The 20,732-nt window shown below is 44.0% G+C and overlaps 1 protein-coding gene across 2 annotated transcripts in view; it reads left to right on the forward strand.

Annotated features, from left to right (window-relative positions):
* Positions 1 to 228: 228 nt before the first annotated feature.
* LOC132392507 (dipeptidyl peptidase 4-like) overlaps positions 229 to 20,732 on the forward strand; it is a 206,413-nt gene continuing 185,909 nt past the window's right edge. Inside the window, exons 1-3 of one of the 2 annotated variants that reach the window (XM_059966451.1) lie at positions 229 to 382; positions 669 to 747; positions 1,045 to 1,132. In XM_059966451.1, the coding sequence (XP_059822434.1) occupies positions 742 to 747; positions 1,045 to 1,132 (94 nt within the window). In that variant the 5' untranslated portion in view covers positions 229 to 382; positions 669 to 741. Of the gene's footprint in view, positions 383 to 518; positions 748 to 1,044; positions 1,133 to 20,732 lie in introns of those variants that run through there. The other variant, XM_059966452.1, reaches the window with a different exon arrangement.

A 20,732-nucleotide genomic window follows, 5' to 3' on the forward strand; every position in this document is an offset into this window, starting at 1 on the left:
ACACATCAGAAATACTAACACGGGTGGCAGGCAGCGATATTGCACGGCATTTATCAGCTGCAAACATCTGTTTCAAAATGGGAAGGAAATAAACTATTTTATTCATCTCCACCCATCAAATGGGAAATAAGACAACCCGACCCATCCAATTCAAAATAGCGCACAGCGATGTCAAAAGTCACTAATGCGCGGTTAGGGAAATTAATGAATGCTTAAAGCGTTGTCTATAGTAAGATCTTGTCGGAGTAGCTGATCTGACAATATCTCAGTTAAAATAAAACCGGACGTTTGTACTCGGTAGTCCTTACGCAGTGTTTCCTCGGCATCACGTTGGCCTCAGTCCTGACTGCGAATCTGCTGTCTGAATTAACCTAACCAAGTGGTAAGTCTCCTGTTGCAACAGCTGTTCAGCCACAACCCACGTTTGTAAATGCTGACACACAAGGATTTTTAGCAATGAAAATAATTGTCCAATTTCCGTATCAAAATATAGCGTTTTGTTATCAGTTAACCTTTGCATTTACAATTGGTAACTGATAGACTGGGACGATGCATACGACTGCAGATAATATTTAACGATCGTTTACTAAGCCAAAAACTAGGTACATTAGTGACGTTGTAAAGTTCCCGGCAACAGTTTTTGAGTTGATATCTTCTTGTCCATCCAGCCTCTGCCACGATTCCAGACTAATCAAAGTCGGGCTTCACACTTCTATCCAAAGAACAAGACTTGAGCCGAATATGCAGGTCAGTAACTGGTAAAATAGTTAACTCACAGCGTGAAATAAAATCACCTATGAGCGGGTTCTGATCGCTGGCAACGCGTTGACCTGTGTTTTTGTTCATTTGGCTACTCAGAACGGGAGTTAGTTGGTGGTGGTTGTGTGTGGGGAGGGGGGGGGGTTGTGTGGAGAGTGTAGTTAATTCATTTTGTGGCTGTGTAATAACTTCGCATACTATTCCGAGTTTTGAAATTTTAAGTCAATATCCCCGTTGTTGAATGAAGGAATGCGAACACATTGAAACGTGAACTTTCTATTTCAGACCATATGTAAAGTGCTTCTGGGTGTCGTTGCAACTGTTGTTATTATCGTTGTGATAACAGTTCCTATTGTCGTCCTGGTGCCAGGCAGTAAGTGTATTTAATGCTGTTTAAGCGTTGCAACGCGTCGTTAATGATGATTTCTAATGTATTTGTAGAGTGATTTTATTGTTCGCGGCACCGTCAGAAACTGATGGAAAAAAATACAGCAAGATTGCAAAGAGCTCACAAAGTCTGTTCCTGTTATGTCACTCTGATGTGCATTGAACCCACATACCTTGTCACTCTTCCTGAAAGCGCATCCTTGGGAAATACTTGTGGCCCTAATGTTTTTATTCCATACGGTCTGCTCCACTGAGGTGAAGATGCAGTGTAAATCCTGTTTACAGATAGTACTTGTAATGTCACCATTTTTTCTAATCAAGTAACTAATCTGAAGTATCAGATTAATCTGACAGTTTATCTTATTATTGCTAATATTCCTCAGTGCCATTATTTCAGGCGCACTCAGTACTGTTACTTTGTTAGTAATGATGTAAGTAAGGTTGAAAGATTACTGAGAAAATTTACATAGCCAGTTCTGAAAGACTGAAGGGTTTAGGACTTTATTCCTTAGAATGTAGAAGATTGAGAGGAGATCTGAAAGAGGTGTACAAAATTATGAAGGGTATAGTTAGGGTAAATACAAGCAGGCTTTTTGCACTGATGTTGGGTGTGACTACAACCAGAGGTCATGGGTGAAGGGTGAAACGTGAAAAGTTTAAGGGGAACATGACGGGAAACTTTTTCACTCAGATGGTTATGAGTGTGCGGTATGAGTTGCTAGTGCAAGTGGTGCATGTAAGCTCAATTTCAACACTCAAAAGAAGTTTAGGTATATGGACAGTTGGGGTATGGAGAGCATTGGTCCCAGTGCAGGTTGAAGGGAGTAGGCAGTTTAAACGTTTCAGCGTGGACTAGATGGCCTGAGGCCTGTTTATGTGTCCTACTTCGCTATGACTCTAATGCCTAACTATATTGCAAAAAAAAAGGAATTTCCTTTCAAGTTCTATAGCATAATTATACTTTAAGGATTGAAATTGTCTATGACTGACTTAAGACATCCAAATTTATTTTGAAGATATACATAAAGGTTTATATAACCATATAACAATTACAGAGTGGAAACAGGTCATCACGACCCTTCTAGCCCGTGCTGAATGTTTAATCTCACCTAATTCCACTGACCTGCACTCAGCCCATAACCCTATCCAATTTTGCTTTAAATGACAATACCAAACCTGCCTCTAACACTTTTACTGGAAGCTCATTCCACACGGCTACCACTCTCAGAGTAAAGAAATTCCCCCTCATGTTACCCTTAAACTTCTGCCCCCTAAGTCTCAACTCATGTCCTCTTGTTTGAATCTCCCCTACTCTCAATGGAAAAAGCCTATTTACTTCAACTCTATCCTCCTCATAATTTTAAATACCTCTATCAAGTCCCCCTCAACCTTCTACACTCCAAAGGATAAAGACCTAATTTGTTCAATCTTTCCCTGTAACTTAGGTGCTGAAACCCAGGTAATGTTCCAGTGAGACAGACAAAATGCTGGTGGAACACAGCAGGCCAGGCAGCATCTATAGGAGAAGCACTGTCGAAGTTTCCAGCCGAGACCCTTCGTCAGGACTAACTGAAAAGAAAGATACTAAGAGATTTGAAAGTAGGAGTGGGAGGGGGAAATGCGAAATGATAGGAGAAGACCAGAGGGGGTGGGATGCAGCTAAGAGCTGGAAAGGTGATTGGCTAAAGGGATACAGAGCTGGAGAAGGGAAAGGATCATGGGACAGAAGGCCTAGGGAGAAAGAAAGGGGGAGGGGAGCACCAGAGGGAGATGGAGAACAGGCAGAGTGATGGGTAGAGAGAAAAAGAAACTAAATGTGTCAGGGAAGGGGTAAGAAGGGGAAGAGGGGCATTAACGGAATTTAGAGAAGTCAATGTTCATGCCGTCAGGTTGGAGGCTACCCAGCCGGTATATAAGGTGTTGTTCCTCCAACCTGAGTGTGGCTTCATCTTGACAGTAGAGGAGGCCATGGATAGACATATCAGAATGGGAATGGGACGTGGAATTAAAATGTGTGGCCACTGGGAGATCCTGCTTTTTCTGGCAGACCAAGCGTAGGTGTTCAGCAAAATGGTCTCCCAGTCTGTGTCGGGTCTCAGCAATATATAAAAGGCTACACCGGGAGCACCGGACACAGTATACCACACCAGCCGACTCTCAGATGAAGTGTCGCCTCACCTGGAAGGACTGTCTGGGGCCCTGAATGGTGGTGAGGGAGGAAGTGTAAGGGCAGGTGTAGCACTTGTTCTGCTTACAAGGATAAGTGCCAGGAGGGAGAACGGTGGGAAGGGATGGGGGGGAACGAATGGACAAGGGAGTCGTGTAGGGAATGATCCCTGCGGAAAGCAGAAAGAGGGGAGGAGTGAAAGATGTGTTTGGTAGTGGGATCCCATAGGAGGTGGCGGAAGTTGCGGAGAATTATACGTTGGACCAGGAGGCTGCTGGGGTGGTAGGTGAGGACAAAGGGAACCCTATCCCGAGTGGGGTGGTGGACAGATGTGCGGGAAATGGGAGAGATGCGTTTGAGAGCAGAGTTGATGGTGGAAGAAGGGAAGCCCCTTTGTTTAAAAAAGGAAGGCATCTCCTTTGTCCCAGAATGAAAATCCTCATCCTGGGAGCAGATGCGGCGGAGATGGAGGAATTACGAGAAGGGGATAGCATTTTTGCAAGATACAGGGTGGGAGGAGTAATACTCCAGGTAGCCGTGAGAGTCTGTAGGTTTATAGTAGATATCAGTAGATAGGCCATCTCCAGAGATGGAGACAGAAGGATCAAGAAAGGGGAGGGAGGTGTCAGAAATGGACCAGGTAAATTTGAGGGCAGGGTGAAAGTTGGAGGCAAAGTTAATGAAGTCAACGAGCTCAGCATGCATGCAGGAGGCAACGCCAATGCAGTCGTCGATGTAGCAAAGGAAAAGGGGGATGGAAACCTGTATAGGCTTGGAACATGGACTGTTCCACAAAGCCAAGAAAGAAGCTGGCATAACTGGGACCCATGAGGGTGCCCATGGCTACACCCTTGGTTTGGAGGAAGTGGGAGGAGCCAAAGAAGAAATTATTGAGAGTAAGAACTAATTCCGCTAGACGGAGGAGAGTGGTGGTAGAGGGGAATTGGTTAGGTCTGGAATCCAAAAAGAAGCAAAGAGCTTTGAGACCATCTGGGTGGGGGGTGGAGGTATATAGGGACTGGACGTCCATGGTGAAAATAAGGTGGTGGGGACCAGGGAACTTAAAATCTTTGAAAAAATTCAAAGCGTGAGAAGTGTCATGAACATAGGTGGGAAGGGATTGAACCAGGGGGGGATAAAACAGTATCAAGGTATGCAGAAATGAGTTCGGTGGGGCAGGAGCAAGCTGAGACAATGGGTCTGTCTGTCCAGGTAGACCCATTGTCTCAGCTTGCTCCTGCCCCACCAAACTCATTTCTGCATACCTTGACACTTTTTTATCCCCCCTCGTTCAAACCCTTCCCACCTATGTTCATGACACTTCTCATGCTTTTAATTTTTTCAATGATTTTAAGTTCTCTGGCCCCCACTATCTTATTTTCACCATGGACGTCCAGTCCCGATATACCTCCATCCCACACCTGGATGGTCTCAAAGCTCTCCTCTGTCTAGCGGAATTAGTTTTTACTCTCAATAATTTCTTCTTTGGCTCCTCCCACTTCCTCCAAACCAAAGGTGTAGCCATGGGCACCTGCATGGGTTCCAGTTATGCCTGAATTTTTGTTGGCTTTGTGGAACAGTCCATGTTCCAAGCCTATACAGGTTTCTGTCCTCCTCTCTTCCTTCGCTACATCGATGACTGCATTGGCACTGCCTCCTACACGCATGCTGAGCACGTTGACTTCATTAACTTTGCCTCCAACTTTCACCCAGCCCTCAAATTTACCTGGTCCATGTCTGACACCTCCCTCCCCTTTCTTGATCTTTCTGTCTCCATCTCTGGAGACAGCTTATCTACTGATATCTACTATAAGCCTACAGACTCTCACAGCTACCTGGAGTATTCCTCTTCTCACCCTGTCTCTTGCAGAAAGGCTATCCCCTTCTCGCAATTCCTCCGTCTCCACCACGTCTGCTCTCAGGATGAAGTTTTCATTCCAGGACGAAGGAGATGCCTTCCTTTTTTAAGCAAAGGGGCTTCCCTTCTTCCACCATCAACTCTGCTCTCAAACGCATCTCTCCCATTTCCCGCACATCTGCCCTCATCCCATCCGCCTGCTACCCCACTCGGGATACGGTCCCCCTTGTCCTCACCTACCACCCCACCAGCCTCCAGGACCAACGTATAATTCTCTGTAACTTCCGCCACCTCCTATGGGATCCCACTACCAAACACATCTTTCCCTCCCCCGTCTTTCTGCTTTCTGCAGGGATCGCTCCCTACGCGACTCCCTTGTCCATTCGTTCCCCCATCCCCATCTCTTCCCACCAATCTCCCTCCTGGCACTTATCCTTGTAAGCGGAACAAATGCTACACCTGCCCTTACACTTCCTCCGTCACCACCATTCAGTGACCCAGACAGTCCTTCCAGGTGAGGCGACACTTCACCTGTGAGTCGGCTGGTGTGGTATACTGCGTCCGGTGCTCCCGGTGTGGCCTTTTATATATTGGCGAGATCCGACACAGACTGGGAGACTGTTTTGCTGAACTCCTACGCTCTGTCCGCCAGAGACAGCAGGATTTCCCCGTGGCCACACATTTTAATTCCACGTTCCATTCCCATTCTGATGTGTCTATCCATGGCCTCCTCTACTGTCAAAATGAAGCCACACTGAGGTTGGAGGAACAATACCTTATATACTGGCTGGGTAGCCTCCAACCTGATGGCATGAACATTGACTTCTCTAAATTCCATTAATGCCCCTCTTCCCCTTCTTACCCCTTCCCTGACACATTTAGTTTCTTTTTCTCTCTACCCATCACACTGCCTGTTCTCCATCTCCCTCTGGTGCTCCTCTCCCCCTTTCTTTCTCCCCAGGCCTCCTGTCCCATGATCCTTTCCCTTCTCCAGCTCTGTATCTCTTTAGCCAATCACCTTTCCAGCTCTTAGCTTCATCCCACCCCCTCTGGTCTTCTCCTGTCATTTCACATTTCCCCCTTCCCCTCCTACTTTCAAATCTCTTAGCATCTTTCTTTTCAGTTAGTCCTGACGAAGGGTCTCGGCCCGAAACGTCGACAGTGCTTCTTCTATAGATGCTGACTAGCCTGCTGTGTTCCACCAGCATTTTGTGTGTGTTGCTTGAATTTCTAGCATCTGCAGATTTCCTTGTGTTTAACAGTCTAGTAAATCTTCTCTGTACTCTCTCTATATTGTTGACATCTTTCCTATAATTCAGTGACCAGAACTGAAAACAATACTCCAAATTTGGCCTTACCAACGCCTTGTACAATTTTAACATTACATTCCAACTCTTGTACTCAATGCTTTGATTTATAAAGGCCAACATACCAAAAGCTTTCTTCACCACCCTATCCACATGAGATTCCACCTTCAGGGAACTATGCACCATTATTCCTAGATCACTCTGTTCTACTGCATTCTTCAATGCCCTACCATTTACCATGTATGTCCTATTTGGACTATTCCTACCAAAATGTAGCACCTCACACTTATCAGCATTAAACTCCATCTGCCATCATTCAGCCTACTCTTTTAACTGGCCTAAATCTCTCTGCAAGTTTTGAAAACCTACTTCTTTATCCAGAACGCCACCTACCTTAGTATCAACTGCATACTTACTAATCCAATTTACCACCCCATCATCCAGATCATTAATGTATATGACAAACAACGTTGGACCCAGTACAGATCCCTGAGGCACACCACTAGTCACCAGCCTCCAACCTGACAAACAGTTATCCACCACTACTTTTTGGCATCTCCCATCCAGCCACTGTTGAATCCATTTTACTACTTCAATATTAATACCTAACGATTTAACCTTCCGTGCGGAACCTTGTCAAAGGCCTTACTGAAGTCCATATAGACAACATCCACTGCTTTACACTCATCAACTTTCCTTGTAACATCTTCAAAAAATTCAATTTGTCAAACATGACCTTCCATGCACAAATCCATGTTGACTGTTCCTAATCAGACCCTGTCTATCCAGATAATTATATATACCATCTCTAAGAATACTTTCCATTAATTTACCCACCACTGATGTCAAACTAACAGACCTATAATTGCTAGGTTTACTCTTAGAACCCTTTTTAAACAATGGAACCACATGAGCAATACACCAATCCTCAGGCACCTTCCCTGTTTCTAATGACGTTTGGAATATTTCTGTCAGAGCCCCTGCTATTCCGACACTAACCTCCCTCAAGGTCCTAGGGAATATTCTGTCAGGATTTGGAGATTTATCCACTTTTATATTCCTTAAAAGTGCCAGTACTTCCTCCTCTTTAATCGTCATAGTTTGCATAACTTCCCTACTTGTTTCCCTTACCTTACACAATTCAATATCCTTCTCCTTAGTGAATATCAAAGAAAAGAAATTGTTCAAAATCTCCCCCATCTCTTTCGGCTCCACACATAGCTGTCCACTCTGATTCTCTAAGGGACCAATTTTATCCCTCACTATCCTTTTGCTATTAATATAATTTGTTATTTTCACCTTACTTGCCAAAGCAACCTCGTATCTTCTTTTAGCTTTTCTAATTTCTTTCCTAAGATTTTTCTTGCATTCTTTATATTCCTCGAGCACCTCATTTACTCCATGCTGCCTATATTTATTGTAGATATCTCTCTTTTTCCTAACCAAGTTTCCAATATCCCTTGAAAACCATGGCGCTCTCAAACTTTTAACCTTTCCTTTCAAGCTAACAGGAACATGAAGATTCTGTACCCTCAAAATTTCAACATTAAATGATCTCCATTTCTCTATTACATCCTTCCCATAAAACAAATGATCCCAATCCACTCCTTCTAAATCCTTTCGTATCTCCTCAAAGTTAGCCTTTCTCCAATTAAAAATATCAACCCTGGGTCCAGTCTTATACTTCTCCATAATTATATTGAAACTAATGGCATTGTGATCACTGGACCCAAAGTGCTCCCCAACACATACCTCCATTACCTGACCTATCTCATTCTCTAACAGCAGATCCGACACTGCCCCTTCTCTAGTCGGTACCTCTATGTATTGCTGCAAAAAACTATCCTGCAGCATTTTATAAACTCCAAACCATCCATCCCTTTTACAGTATGGGCTTCCCAGTCTATGTGTGGAAAATTAAAATCTCCCACAATCAGAACCCTGTGCTTACTACAAATATCTGCTATCTCCTTGCAAATTTGCTCCTCCAATTCTCGCTCCCCATTAGGTGGTCTATAATACATCCCTGTAAGTGTTACCACACCTTTCCCATTCCTCAATTCCACCCAAATAGTCTCCCTAGACGAGCCCTCTAATCTATCCTGCCAGAGCACCGCTGTAATTTTTTCTCTGACAAGCAACACCAAACCTCCCCCTCTTGCCCCTCTGATTCTATCACACCTGAAGCAATGAACTCCAGGAATATTTAGTCGCCAATTACACCCCTCCTGCAACCATGTTTCACTAATAGCTACAACATCATATTTCCAGGTATCAATCCAAGCTCTAAGCTCATCCATCTTTCTTACAATGCTCCTAGCATTAAAATAAATATAATTAAATAATTAAATAGCTATATATTATTAAAACAGCTACATATAATTAAAACAGTTATATATTAATGAACAAACTTATAGTTATAAAATGGTAATACAATTAAGTCAGAATTAGGTTTAATATCACTGACCTAAGTTGTGAAATTTGTTGTTTTGCAGCAGAAGTACAATGCAATATATAAGAAAAGTATGAATTGCAATAAGAAGTATATATTAAATATTTGAAATTAAAGTAAATTAGTGTAAAAAAGAAAGCAAAAATAACAAGGTAGATTTCATGCACTGCCTCATTATCTGTTCAGAAATTTGATGGTGGAGGTGAAGAAGCTCTTCCTAAAATATTGAATGTGTGCCTTAAGGCTCTTGTACCTCCTCATTGATGGAAGCAAAAAGAAGAGAGCATGTCCTGGGTAATGAGCTCCTTAATGATGGATTTTTGAGGCATTGCTGTTTGAAAATGTCTTCGATGCTGGGAAGGCTAGTGACCATAATGGAGCTGGTTGTATTTGCAACCCTTTGCAGCTTTTCTTATTCTGTGCAGATGATAATGTAACCAGTTAGAATGCTCTCCATGGTACATCTGTAGAGATGTATTAGAGTCTTTGGTGACGTAACAAATCTCCTCAAACTCTTAATGAATTGTGTAGCTGCTGATACGTCATCTTTGTAATTACATCAGTATGTTGAGCCCAGGATAGATTTAAGAGATGCTGACAGCCAGGATCTTGAAACTGCCCCCCCCCCCCAACTTTCCACTAATGATCTCTCGATGAGGACTGATGTATATTCTCTTAACTTCCCCTTCCTAAAGTCCACAATCAATTCCTTGGGCTTACTGATGTTGAGCGAAAAGTTGCTGTGACACCCACTCAACCAGCTGACCTTTCTCACTCCTGTACACCTCCTTGTCACCATCTGAGATTCTGCCAAAAATGGTTGTGCCATTGGCAAATTTATAGATGCCGCTTGAGCTGTGCCTAGCCACACAGTCATGGATGTAGAAAGAGTAGAGCTGTGGGCTAATCACAAATTCTTGAGGTGTGCTGTATAGATTTCAGTAAGGAGGAAATGGTATTTCCAATTCACACTTACTGTGGTTTGCTGTTTATTTTCGATCTTAACTGACTGTGGTCTCCTAAAGAGGAAGTCAAGAATCCAGCTGCAGAGCGAGTTAACAGTGGCCCAGGTTTTGCAGTTTCTTGATGAGTACTGAGGGGGTGATGGGGTATTGAACAGTGGAACGTAGAAGGAAGGGATCAAGGGGGAGGTGATTGGCAGGTGAGAAATAAGAGGCTGGAGTAGGGAATAGAGGGAGAGGGAGGAATTTTTTAAACTGTTTATGCTCCTATAGATGCTGCCTGACCTGCTGAAAAGTGGGCTGTAATCAATAAACAGCATCTTGGCATGGGCATTGCCATTGTCCAGGTCTTCGAAGGCTGAGAGGAGAGCCAGTGAGATTGCATCCACTGTAGGTATATTGTGGTGTAGACAAAATACAGTAGCAGGTCCAGGTTCTTGCTAAGGCAGGATCTAATTGTAAGCAGAATGCATCTCTCCTTGTCCCTTTGTGCCTGTGCAGGTTATTTAAAAGATTTGAGAAATTAGTTCCACTCCAGGATTCCTGCATCTTATTTTCTTCCGAGTATTTAAGTTCCCATTTGGCAGTTCTTGTTGAATCTGCTTCCAGCAGCATTTTATGTTGTTTCAGGCTCTAACAGTTCATTGCAGAGGGAAGTTCCCTTCTGTTGCCCACTTGACAATTATCACAAAACCAGTGACCTTTATTTATTAATACTCAGCACTCTAAGTGGTTGCTCCACCAATAACAAATGCCCTCTTCACCTTTTCTGCTTCAAAATAACCGGTCTTCTGCATAACTGAAATTCCTCCAATGTCATAACATGCCTCTCCTACCTTTCCCAGAATTTAATGTTTTCATGAAGTGTAACATCATGATCGAAGTCAGTAATTTGGCATTTTTTAAACACAAGAGATTCTGCAGTTGCTGTAAACCTAGAGCAACATGCACAAAATGCTGAGGGAACTTGACAAGTCAGGCAGCATCCATGGTTTAAAAAAATCCCTCCCCCTCCCCTCTTCTTTTATTTCCCCCTCTGGCCTCCTACCTCTTCTCACCTGCTGATCGCCTCCCTCTGAGTCCCCTACTCTTTCCCTTTCTCCTGTGGTCCTATCCTCTCCTATCAGAGTCCTTCTTCTCCAGCCCTTTATCTTTCCTACCCACCTGACTTCAGCTATCACCTTTCAGCAATCCTCCTTCCCCCCCCCCCCCCCACCACTGTTAAATGCTGTTAATTAATTCCAGATGAAGGGTCTTGGCCCAAAATATCCAGTAGTTATTTATTCCTGTGGATGCTGCCTGAACTGCTGAGTTCCTTCAGCATTTTGTGTGTGTTGACCTGTGGAGAGGAATGAGCAATCAACACTTCAGGCTGAGACTATTCATTAAGACTGGAAAGGAAGGGGGACAAAGCCAGGATAAGAAGGTGGTGGTAAAGAAAGGAGTACAAGGTAGCCGGTGACTGGTGAAGCCCTGGCGGGGGGTGGTGGGGGGAGGAGATGAAGTAAGAAGCTCTGAGGTGATAGGTGGAAGAGGTGAAGACCTGAAGAAAAGGAATCTGAAAGGAGGGGAGAGTGAACCATTGGAGAAAGGGAAGGAGAAGGGGCACCGGGGGGGGGGGGGGGGGTGATAGGCAGGTGAGTAAAAGACAAGAGGGAGCCAGAATGGGGAATAGAACAAGAGAGAAGGGGGAGGGGGTGTAGAGAAATTACTGGAAGTTATATAAATTGATTCTGCTTTGGTCTAATGGTTTAAGGGGAAATGGGAAAGTTCTAATAGAAGCTCGAGAGATAGCTTTGTTACACTCAGGGTGGTATGAATTCCAGAGGAAGTGGTTGAGGCAGATACTATAACAACTTCCCTATTAACAGTTGGATGGGTACATGGATTGGAAAGGTTTACAAGATTATGGGCCAAACATTGGCAAATGGGAATAGCCTGGAGGAGGCATTTGGTCATCAAGGGCCAGTTGGGCTGAAAGGCCTGCTGCCATGTTGTATAACTCTGTGAAATCTAGACCCTTGAGGGGTTGAAGGTAATAGAGAACACATAAATAAAAAAGTGTATGGAAGTCACTGGAACTCTCTCACTTTAGAAAGACTAGCCCAGTGTAGAAGTTTGTAGGGATGAAAATAATAAGGAAATTTTAAAGGTAACCAGATTACGTGAGAAAATATTGGCGAGTTAAATCAAGGTAACCCTCCTTTCCATGTTCTAAAGCTGTCTGGCAGAGATGTAAGGCCATAAGATATAGGAGCAGAATTAGGCCATTTGGCCCATTGAGTTGGCTCAGCCATTGTATCATGGCTGATCTCTTTTCCCTTTCAGTCTCCCCGTATCCCTTCATATCCTGATCAATCAAGAATATATCAACATCTACCTTAAAAATACATGAAGACTTGGCCTTCACAGCCTCCTGTGCCAATGAATTCCACAGATTCACCACTCTCTGGCTAAAGAAATTCCTCTGTATCTCCGTTCTAAAAGGACACCTCTCTGTTCTGTGCTGTGCCCTCTGGTCCTTGACTCACCCACTACAGGAAACATCCTCTTCACCTCCACTCTATCAGGGCCTTTCAATGTTCGATAGGTTTCAATGAGGTCACCCTTCATTCTTCTGAATTTCACTAAATACAGGCCCAGAGCCATCAAACACTCTTCACATGACAAGTTGTTCAATCCTAGAATCATTTTCATGAATCTCCTTTATGGTGTTGGAGGACTATAAGGTTGCTGGCTGAATTGATCAAAGTAACATGACACCGGTTGTGGAAAGACTGTGAGGAAAATTGAGGAACAGCATAAATCAGGATTTAGAAAGGATTAGATAAGATAATCGAGGCCACTCAGCATGAATTTGTTTTGGGAAATTCATTCTTACAAAACTACATTGATTTTTTTGAGAAGGTAAAGCAATAAAATATTGTAAACTGTTATACAGGGGCGACGGAGGAGAACCCACGTGCAGGACGCTGGCATGTTAACTCAGTTGGGGAGGCTGGCATAGAACTGAACTTAGAGCAGGAAACCAGAGGGATCTTGACAAAGAGACGGGATTCACAGGGACTCTCTTGACCTAGAGCAGAACTTAGAATTACCAGTTCTAATCTGAACGGGGAACGAAGTATCACACAAGAATTGACCAACGAACTGACAACCTCTGATAGAGTCGCCATCATATTTATTTCCCAGTCTCTGATGAAGGCCAGATGTACAGTAATTGGGTAACTAGCAGCAATTGACTGAAATTGGGGCATGATCAGGGAGAAAGAAGTGTTAAAGGGGAACGGCCAACCGGAACCATGACATAAACACGGTTTTTCGCAAGGTTTTGTCAATATCCACATGACAAACTGATGAAAAGAGAAATGAACAGGCGTCAAAGATTCAAAGGTTCATTTATTATCTAAGTATGTATGCAATATACATCTCTGAGATTCTTCTTTTCACGATGGCCACAAAACAAAGAAAAACCATGGAAGAAAATTCAAAGAGAAGCAACAAACATAACCCGCACCACACAGACAGAGGTACACTGCCACGGTCATTGACACCCCCACGCCTGCACAAAAACGCAACAAGAACATTGATCCTCCCCCAAACCCCTCCTTCCCTACATCAGGAAAAAAAACAAAGATAAAGAACAGGTGAAAACACAAAATATAAAACCCATAAGAATAAAAATGTCCATAGTCCAAATCCATAAACACAGAACCTTGCTAGCATCCTCCAACATCATGGAAAGAGAGAGAGAGACTTGCATGAGATCCAAGCGAAGATACCAATAGACTGATTGGGTGAAGGAAAAAAAGGTAACAATGAAATTCAGTGTGGTAAATTGTAAAAAATTTGAAGAGGGAAAATGAAAAAAAATGACAAATATTTGTAGAGGTGTAGCAGAACAGAAGAGTCATGGAGTCCCTGTAATCAAATACTGGATGGCAACAGAATAGTTTGCTAAGGTTGATCAAAATATATACCACATACTTTCTTCACGGGCAAAGACATTACAAAACATGAGCAGGGAGAGAAAGATTAGGTTAGCCTTATTTAGTTTATTCTTGTGTATTTAGCAATACAGAGCTGTTATAAGCCCTTCTGGTCTAGCAGCACACCTAATTGCACCCATGTGACTACTCAACCTATTAACCCATACATGTTTGGACTGTGGGAGGAAACCGGAGCATGTGGAGGAAACCCACACGGTCACAGGGAAAATGTAGAAACTCCTTAGTGGGAATTGAACTCGGGATGTTGATGCTATAAAGCGATGTGCTACCGTGCCCCCTTGCTTTAGTTATCACCTGTATATCAAAATATACAGTGTTAAGCATCATTTGTGTCAATGACCATCCAAGGGTGCTTTGAGGGCAGCCTACAAATGTCACCGTGCTTCTGTAAACAAGACTGTGTCCTGACGGCACCAACCAGCAAAATTAGTTACATTCTTTGTTTCTTTTTAATATCCCAAAATTTTTAGAAGGTCACCCTGCAATCATCTACATTGCGCAAACACAGTTTATGAAATCTGTCAGAAACACACTGAGTCTCAGCAATTTGCAGAACGGTAAACTTTATTTTTCGAGTCTGCAGAGTCGGACCCAACCAGCTCCTGCTAGATTGAGTGCCGAATTACACTTTGCACAGTTTTTTTATACCCTACTTGTTTACAACTTTGTGAGTTGCACCCATGTGAGGTGCAGACATTCTTCCTTAATCTCATTACAAAATTACAAATGTGACTACCCTTTGGCCCACTTATCAGCCTCAGCGCATTAACACCGTTATTGTTCAACCGTTAAGCATGTCTTCCCGTTACCCGTATCGCTTCTTTAATCAGCAAGCTATTGTTTCATCCTGATTTTGCAAATTGGTTTATACGTTGCCCTGCAAGTTGCTTTGCACGTTCTTTCTGTGTCAGCACATTCTAAATGGACTCCTTAAGTATCATTTCTCTCAATCCACCCTTTTTCTTTTTAGAATGTGCTATCAGTTGGGCTTTTGCCACGGGTTTACATAGGCTTCTTCCTCTAGCTCTATTTCCCTTTGTAGGAGTACCTGAACAGGATCAGCTGGGGCCCCTGGTTGCATGACTTGTCTTGCCACCCGAGCTATTAGCTCCCGCAAGCAGGGGATCAGACATGGTAGCAGAAGGAGGACCATCAATCCCCCTCCTATAACCCCTAAAGCGGTTCGCCACCAGCCTCCTGTCAACCATCCGTCCAGCCAGTCCCAATACCCCAGCGGCTTCCAGGTCTGTACCGGCACGTGGGCCAGTTTCCTTATTTTATCTGATATTTTTTGAACCACCTTTCCGTTGTCATCTATCTTTAAGCAGCAGTTGGTTAGATTAAACTTTCCACATACTCCTCCTTTTTGTTGTAGTCATAACATTTCTCGTTTACATGCGAGTGTGATACAAAGGACCCTGGAAAAAAACCGTCATGCCCACCCTTACCGTCGTCCTGCACTTATCACATCCCCCTTCAGCGCTTCTCAACAATAGCAGTATATACATTACAGTCCCAAAGTTCATTCTGTCCGTCTTTTGAGCTTTAGCACCATCGGGTCTTCTCCCTGGACGCAAGTCCATTCTGCACCTTCTTCGGGCTTTACGGGTCCCTTGATTCTCGCGGCGTGGGTCCACCCTTTTTCTTTTGTCCTTACTGCAGCTTCGGTGGTCAGTAGCACCTGGAATGGGCCTTCCCACTGCGGCTGTAACTTCTCTGGCTTCCAAGTCTTAATCAGGACCCAGTCACCGGGCTGAGTTCGGTGGAGTGCGAAGTCCAGAGGTGGGGTTTGTGCGAGTAACCCCTTCCTGCGCAATTCTGCAAAAGAACGAGACAGTGCCTGTAAATAGTCCCTTACAAAGACATCTCCCCCTTGCAGGGAAGGATAGCCCTCCACCTTGTTCCAATATGGAAGGCCAAACAACATTTCATAAGGGGATACTCCTATATCTTTTCGAGGAGCCGTGCGGATTCTTAGTAGGGCCAGGGGTAGACACTTGGTCCAGGGTAGCTTGGTTTCCATCATTAGTTTTGTCAATTGCGTCTTCAAAGTACTGTTCATCCTCTCAACTCTTCCTGAGCTCTGAGGGTGCCAGGGGGTGTGCAGCTTCCACTGGATTCCTAAGGCGTCACAGATTAGCTGGTGTGTTTTTGAGGCAAAGTGTGTTCCCCTATCTGAATCAATAGACCCCATTATTCCATATCTTGGGACTATATTTTCTAATAGGATCCGTGCCACTGTAGGGGCGTCCGCTTTAGTGGTTGGGAATGCTTCCACCCACCGAGTGAAGTGATCCACAATTACTAACAGGTACTTCCATCTCTGAACTTGTGGTAGTTCCGTAAAGTCTATTTGGATCCGATGGGACGGTCGGTCGGCTAGTGTTTGTCCCCCCTTATGGGTGGCACGCATCATTTTCTTGTTTACCTTTTGGCAGGTGTAACAGCCCCACACCTCCTGTTGAGCTAGTGTGAATATCCCTTTACAAACATAGTCCCTTAGGATAGTGTCGCACATAGCTTGCACTCCCCAATGGCTTTGTTGGTGTAGTTGTTGCAGTATATGACGAGTTACTTCCTTATTCAGTACTTGCCGTCCGTCGGGGGTCTTCCACTCGCCTTCTGATGTTTGTCGGGCTCCCCTGTTGATTCCATGTATAAGAACTGTGCCGGGTTACAACTATTGTTCCTTTCAAAGCTTACATCATCCCCGACCATCAGAATGGTTTCGTATTTCAGTATGCGAGAGTCCGTCAACCACCGCTGAGCTTTTTGGGCTAAGAGGGTGCTAACGGAGTGCTGGGTATACACCGTCATTCTTCCCCCAAAGGTTAATTTCCGTGCTTCTTCTACTAGTACGGCTGCTGCAGCTACGGCTTGTATGCACGTCGGCCATCCCCGGGATACCGGGTCTAACATTTTTGATAAAAAGGCCACAGGTTGCCGCTTTCCTCCTTTTTCTTGGGTTAGTACTCCTAACGCAGTTCCTTCATTGTTTGTTGCATACAGCTGAAAGGGCTTTTCCAGTGCTGGCAGTGTTAATACCGGGGCCCGAATTAGTTGCCCTTTTATTTTCCTGAACTTCTGTTCTTCTTCTTCGGTCCAGCTGATTATTCCCCGGTCTTCCTTTGCCAATTTGTCGTACATAAACTTCACCAGGGGGGTATAATTCTCTATCCAAATTCGGCAATAGCCCACTAAGCCCAGAAATTGTCTTATTTCCTTCTTTGTCCTGGGAAGCGGTATTTTAGTTATTCCCGCTATTCTTTCTGGGGTTATTTGGCGGTGCCCTTTACTGACTCTGTGTCCGAGATATGTTATTTCCTTCTCGACAAATTGCAGTTTCTTCTTGGACACCCGCAATCCTTTTTCTCCTAGGTAATTCAGGAGTCTTATAGTATCGTCTCGCACTACCTCCTCTGCTGGTCCCGATAGTAGTAGGTCATCGACATACTGTAATAGTTGGTTCTTTTCGGTACAATGGAATCCAGCCAATACTTGCTCCAGTACCTGTTCGAATAGGTTTGGGGACTCCGTGAACCCTTGGGGCAAGACGGTCCACCGGAGTTGCTTCTTCCGCCCAGTGAAGGGATTTTCCCATTCAAATGCGAACATATCTCGGCTACCTTCCTCCAACGGGCAACTCCAAAAGGCATCTTTTAGATCTATCACACTGAACCATTCATGTTCAGGAGGTATTTTGCTCATTAATGTATAGGGGTTAGGCACTACCGGGTATCGTGTTTGGACTACCGCATTTAAGCCTCTCAGATCTTGAACCATTCGATACGTGCCGTCGGGCTTTCGGACCGGTAGGATGGGGGTATTAAAGGGTGACATACATTCTTCCAAGAGTCCATCTGATACTAATGTCTCAATTACAGGTTGTAATCCCCTCCTCCCTTCCATGGCAATGGGATATTGCCGTCTTCTCTCTTCTGCTTGTTTGTCCCACTGTGGGTCGTTTACTGGAAATTTCTGGTCCCCCGGTAACTCATTCGGCTGTTCCCTTCCCCAAATTGATATTGCAGCTTGTCGTATCATTTGCCTCTCTTGTGCAGAAAATAGCGTTCCCATAATCGCATGCATTTCTTCCCAAGTGTAAACATTAGGTCCTAAGAATTGATCCAACTGTTCTGCCAGTCCCATTGGATCTTCTAATAAAGTTTTCATATCTTTCTTAAATCCTCGTACTTCGGTACTTGTCAGAGGGACGTTTACAAATCCTGTTCCTGCCCGTTCTCCTCCCATTGGAACCTCTCGAAGGGGAAACAGCTGTACCTCTTCCTTTTTTAATTCGTCTTTCTTTTTCTTATCTGCTCTTGTCACACTCCTTGTTTCGATCCTTGCTTTTGCTTTTTCCCTAACATCCCTCTCTTCCCTCTCCGGGTCTATTTCTTCTGTTTTTTCACTTTCTTCACGTCCTCCCTCTGCTCCCGCAAGGGGCGCAGAAGGCTGGACATAGGGAGGGGGTAAATGATCGAGTGGGTCCCACTTCCGCTCCCCTTTAATGCCCAATTTAAAACTCTTTGTTGTTACTCCTGGCCAGGGAGCCCAACAAAAAGCATAAGCAATTTCTTCCGGTTTTACATTTGGTTTTGAATTAACGTAAATGTTTAAGGCTTGTCGTACCCAATCCTCCTCAGACCCAAGCCACGGCCACCAGACCGCAGGTTTTTCTATCGGCTGTTTCGACCAAATTAAACAGTACTGTATCATTTTTTTTTTCTTTTGTTTCCCTTTTAGTCTTCCACATCCCCAATTCTCAAACATTCTACCGAGGGGGCTATCAGGAGGAACCCCCGGGTATGGTCCCGGTCTTCTCCGTCTCCTCTTTCTTTTTAGAGCCACCCCCTCCCATCTTATTCCGCTCTTACTTAATCAGGAGGACCCCCGGGTAGCGATCCCGGTCTTCTCCGTCCTTACTTATTCCCGCACCGTTCTACTATAATAGTAGGCACTTACCCGGTGCGTCCTGGGGACTTCCAGTACCAGGTACTGTCCCCTTCTCCCCGTTTACCGCTCTGCGCTGTCCGGATATCACTCGCTCAAGCCGCGCTGGAGCGACGAGCAAGGAGTCAGGGACCGCCAAACTCGGCGGGGTGCACCGTCTCCGATGTCCTTCCTCGTGTCCACCGCGGCCGAAGTGTGGATCCCGGACGAGCCCCCACGTTGTCAGAAACACACTGAGTCTCAGCAATTTGCAGAACGGTAAACTTTATTTTTCGAGTCTGCAGAGTCGGACCCAACCAGCTCCTGCTAGATTGAGTGCCGAATTACACTTTGCACAGTTTTTTTATACCCTACTTGTTTACAACTTTGTGAGTTGCACCCATGTGAGGTGCAGACATTCTTCCTTAATCTCATTACAAAATTACAAATGTGACTACCCTTTGGCCCACTTATCAGCCTCAGCGCATTAACACCGTTATTGTTCAACTGTTAAGCATGTCTTCCCGTTACCCGTATCGCTTCTTTAATCAGCAAGCTATTGTTTCATCCTGATTTTGCAAATTGGTTTATACGTTGCCCTGCAAGTTGCTTTGCACGTTCTTTCTGTGTCAGCACATTCTAAATGGACTCCTTAAGTATCATTTCTCTCAAAATCCCTCTTCATAATTTAACCCCTGAAATCCTGACATGCTGGAAAATTTACACCTTAACCAGTCAGTACCGTACTGTATCAGTGCAAGGAGAAACCCAGTTAACATTTCTGTTCGAGCTCTCTTTGTTATAACTGGGGAGAAAAGAACTAACTGATTCATCTCTTCAGAATCCTGAAAAAGTGTCTCAGCCTAAGACGTCAACTCTTCATTCGTTTCCATAGATGCTGAGTTCATCTAGCTTTCTGTGTGTGTTGCTTTTGATTATCTCTTTCCTAGTGCAGACAATTTTTGACCTGAAATGGTAATTCTTCTTGTTCCAGAGATGCTTCTTAACTGTAGAGTGTTTTCTCTATTTTCTGTTTATATTTCAGATTTCCAGCATCTGGAGTTTTTATGCTTTTTAAATGCTCAGAACATCTCATCATGTCTGTTTTACTCTTTTAAGGACCACTGTTCTGCTGTCCTTGTTGATTATTTTCTGTGCATCTTCATGACATTTTAATGCTTAATATACTCTATATCCATTAGTTTTGACCACAATTGGTTCTAGCTTTTCAGCATTTAGAAAGGACTGTACTTTTCATATGCAGATGATATTTCATTTATGTGGACCTTTGCACATTTATTTAATTAACATTGTTTTGTAATGTTGTGCTTCCAGAGATATCACTTTACAGTACTAAATGTGTGCCATCAGCAAACTTGCATAAGTGGCAAAGCTTTTGAACCTTAACTGTGCTCTGTGTGTAGCAGGTCATTCAATTGCATCAGCTAATGAATGATTCAGGCTGAAAATCCTAGCACAGCTCATTGTGGTAAACCATTAACATTGTGCCTATTTGAGTACACTCTTCTTATCATTACAATTTGCCTTTTGCTGCTGGCCTAGTATCTAATCAGATCTTTAACTTGAGCAGTTCTTTTATGAGAGACTGTAGGAATGAATAACAGCCTTGTATTTGTCTTGATGAAGGGTTTTGACCCGAAACATTGACTGCTCATTTCCCTGCATAGATGCTGCCTGATCTGCTGAATTCTGCCAGCATTTTGTGTGTTTGGCTATAGACTTGTCTCTACCTATTACTTTACTCATCCATGTACAAAGATTAATTATATTCTTAGGGATGATTTAGACTTTGTGGTTTGGTATGGAAGCAGCTGAGCATCAGACTAGAAGTCTCTACTAAGGACTGTGAGGATGGCTGAGAGGATCATAAGGGTCTC

Source organism: Hypanus sabinus, chromosome 4 (genome assembly GCF_030144855.1).
Source record: "Hypanus sabinus isolate sHypSab1 chromosome 4, sHypSab1.hap1, whole genome shotgun sequence".
NCBI classification, from domain to species: Eukaryota; Metazoa; Chordata; class Chondrichthyes; order Myliobatiformes; family Dasyatidae; genus Hypanus; species Hypanus sabinus.